The 3,116-nt window shown below is 35.5% G+C and overlaps 1 protein-coding gene across 1 annotated transcript; it reads right to left on the reverse strand.

Moving 5' to 3' along the window:
• Nucleotides 1-242: 242 nt before the first annotated feature.
• LOC110876651 (protein FAR1-RELATED SEQUENCE 2-like) lies at nt 243-1,289 on the reverse strand. Its single transcript, XM_022124816.1, has 3 exons — nt 1,168-1,289; nt 532-790; nt 243-383 (listed from the first exon to the last, which is right to left on the reverse strand). Exons 1-3 carry the CDS (start codon nt 1,287-1,289, stop codon nt 243-245), a joined length of 522 nt encoding a protein of 173 aa, XP_021980508.1.
• Between the last annotated feature and the right edge of the window lie 1,827 nt (nt 1,290-3,116).

Consider the following 3,116-nt stretch of genomic DNA (forward strand, 5'->3'; position numbering starts at 1 on the left):
TTCAACTGGGGTCTTTTGTATCGAGATTCATGATCATTTTTATGATGTGTGTGACGCTGTGCTTCTATTGCAGTCTCATAATGCGTCATGAACTCAACAAGAGTAGCTTTCGAATTGCACACTTGACCAAAAAAATGATTCTCACTCTCCGACCTGGATGTCGTTCGCATAAGACCAGACTTATGCTCCATTCTATAGTATGCAGGGATCCAAGATTCCCTAAGTGCAAAAATATCAGATAGCTAGTCATTATCTTCTAAATTGAATTCTGCAATAACCGCTTCCCGTTCTGATTCAAACTCTTCGGGTGTGATAATATCCGTCCACACAATATAACAGATACGTTCTTTAAAATTGGTGGAATTACATAGCCTAACACCAACCTATAAATAACACGAAAATGGCATGCAAAAATAAAAAAAAAACAAAAGACAAAACTTAATTAAAAAAACCAGTAACAAGGTACAAAACGCCATGTATCTTAAAACACGTTGTATCGTAAAACGCCAAAGGTAAAAAAAGCATAACAACCTTCAGAGAAAGTTTATGCATCACATGCCACATGCATAACCGATGCCTCGTGTCAACAAATACAACAGAAATAACCTTCTTCATCGCTGGATCTTGGTCAGTGACAACAACTTTTGGTTGAGAACCAATAGCTTTTAGAAAAACTCTTAACAACCAAATATACGTATCAGCAGTTTCCGACGCCAACAATGCTGCAGCAAATGTAACATTGCAGTGATGATTGTCTATACTAGTGAACGGTACAAACACCATAGAGTATCTGCATATGAAAACTCAATGAGAAATGAAACAATAATAAGACGCCATTGCATGTAAACTAGTAAAACGCCATTGCATGTAAGCTAATAAAACGTCATTGCATGTAAAATATAAAAACGCCATTGCATGTAAATTAATAAAACGCCAAAAACAAAGAAGTTGAATTATAAAAAATTACTTGCTGGAACGATACGTGGCGTCAAACGAAATCACATCACCAAATACGTGGTAATTACGTTTGGCTTGATCATCACATCAAAAAAGACCCTTCAAACGATTCTCTTCGTCTGTGATGTAATCATACGAGAAATTAGGCTGGGAATGTTTTTTTCATTCAAATGTTTCACAACCATATCGGCGTCATATTCCCCTATGAACAAGTTAATTTTCCTCTTATAGTTCTTAAATTCAACTTTGCTTGCACCCACGTCTTCAAAACCGCCAAAACAAGTCTTCATAACATTAAACACCTTGACATGACCCAAATTCGGCTTAGACATGTTGTGTATAACATGCTTCTGGAGCTGAGTGACGTGTCATTCAGTTGGAAAAAAATGCTTATAAGGACGTTCAACAAGTTAATGATTGTGCTTCTCGACAAACTTATACACCTTCCAAAATCCATCCTGAAATTGTACACATAACAGTGCACCACAATCAGTCCTCTTTGAAAAGTTAGATCGCACTACTCGCTCCTTTTGATTGGGGTCCAACGTATCAACCTTCTTGTCCTTATATACCCCAGCTCTCGTACACAAGAAATACTTAATATGTAAAGACACCTTTAGAGTTTGTCTTTGTAGTCTCTTTTCTGACTGAAAACCCACACTCCTTGGCATACTTAACATACATTGAATAACAATCATCAAGGCTTGAGAATAGCATGTCCTTTCTGGGCTTTAATTCTTCACTGACGTCAGGAATGATAAATGGTAATCCAGTTTTGGGGCAATGCCTTTGACTCGAGGAAGAGACTTCGTCTGAGAAAACACATGGAGGAACAGAAAAATCAGAAAAAAAGAGTGATGCCTCGTAATAACATTATACATTAAAACGCCATTAATTGAATAATAAACAAGACATAATAAACACATAATTTAAAAACGACATGATAAAAAACCAATGAGATGAATAATTAAAAACACTTAACAACATAAATAATTAACAAAATATAACATCATAACAAAAACTCCAAAATTAACAAAACTAATGTTTACACAAAATAACAAAATAGTAATAACTGATATTCACGAATACTACTAAATAAAATTCAAAACTAATCAAATAGACGAAAAACGCCAATGATCGTAAAAACATAAGAAATACACTAGAACGTAAACGACAATTAAAATTAATATCGAAAACTGCAATTGCAGTTCTTAATAATAGATTAAATGTGTTGGTGTACTGAATGTCTGTTTACTTCGTCTGTATCGAGTTTTAGGTCTAGATAGGTTAGATTGGAGCACGGAAATCAAATTATGGTTTTAGAAGTTAATTTCGCTCCAAATGACATGTGAGTCATTTGAAACGAAATCAGATTATAGTTGATTTCGCTCCTGTGTGCTTGTTTAGTTAGTTTCGCTCCTAGGGACATTAGGTTGATTTCGCTCATATGATCACATGGTGATTTCGCTCCTGACATTTGGAGCAAAATTAGCTTTAGTATAAATACCCCATGTGTGATCTTCATTTGTAACGGTTGGAGCGAAATCTAAGCTGAGGTGCTGCCGAATTTTTGTCAGAAAACATTGTAAAAGCTTGGATTTCAGTAATATAAGAGGAAATTAAGAGGAAAAGCTGTGTAACTTCATTTACATTGATTCCGCCTTTGTATTTGAAGATGAACTGCCTTATACTGACTGTTTAGGGTCACGAAAACGGTCCAACAAGTGGTATCAGAGCTCAGGACGAGGAGTTCATACTACTACAGCTTGATTCTACCAGATTCTCTTACTTCTACTCATTTCTTCTCATACTTTTCTGATTTGAACTGGTTCCTACGGTTAAAATGGCCTGAATTTCGAGTATATTGTGTAAAACATAAAATTAACAAACCCTAGAAAGAATCAGGTTAAAATTCGGCTTAAAAATGGTAAAAACAACCTAAAAACTTGATTTCGCTTGAACGGTACATCAAAGGTTTCGCTTGTAATTACCTAATTTCGCTCGAGAGTCACTTGGCCATTAGAAGCGAAATATCTGATTTCGCTCCTAGATACAACAAAAATTTGATTCCGCTCGTAATCAGTTAAAATCTGATTTCGCTCTAAACGCATCACCTGATTTCGCTCGAAATCAGAACATATCTGATTTCACTCGAACAC

The sequence above is a fragment of the Helianthus annuus genome, chromosome 9 (assembly GCF_002127325.2).
Source record: "Helianthus annuus cultivar XRQ/B chromosome 9, HanXRQr2.0-SUNRISE, whole genome shotgun sequence".
NCBI classification, from domain to species: domain Eukaryota; kingdom Viridiplantae; phylum Streptophyta; class Magnoliopsida; order Asterales; family Asteraceae; genus Helianthus; species Helianthus annuus.

What these genes read in the sequence shown, in the direction of transcription:
- LOC110876651 (XM_022124816.1), bottom strand. Translation starts at nt 1,289, where the DNA reads ATGTCTAAGCCGAATTTGGGTCATGTCAAGGTGTTTAATGTTATGAAG. An exon ending in TATAAGAGGAAAATTAACTT is followed by an intron (nt 791 to 1,167) that starts GTTCATAGGGGA and finishes TTTCATATGCAG; the next exon opens with ATACTCTATGGTGTTTGTAC. An exon ending in TGCATAAACTTTCTCTGAAG is followed by an intron (nt 384 to 531) that starts GTTGTTATGCTT and finishes TGTTATTTATAG; the next exon opens with GTTGGTGTTAGGCTATGTAA.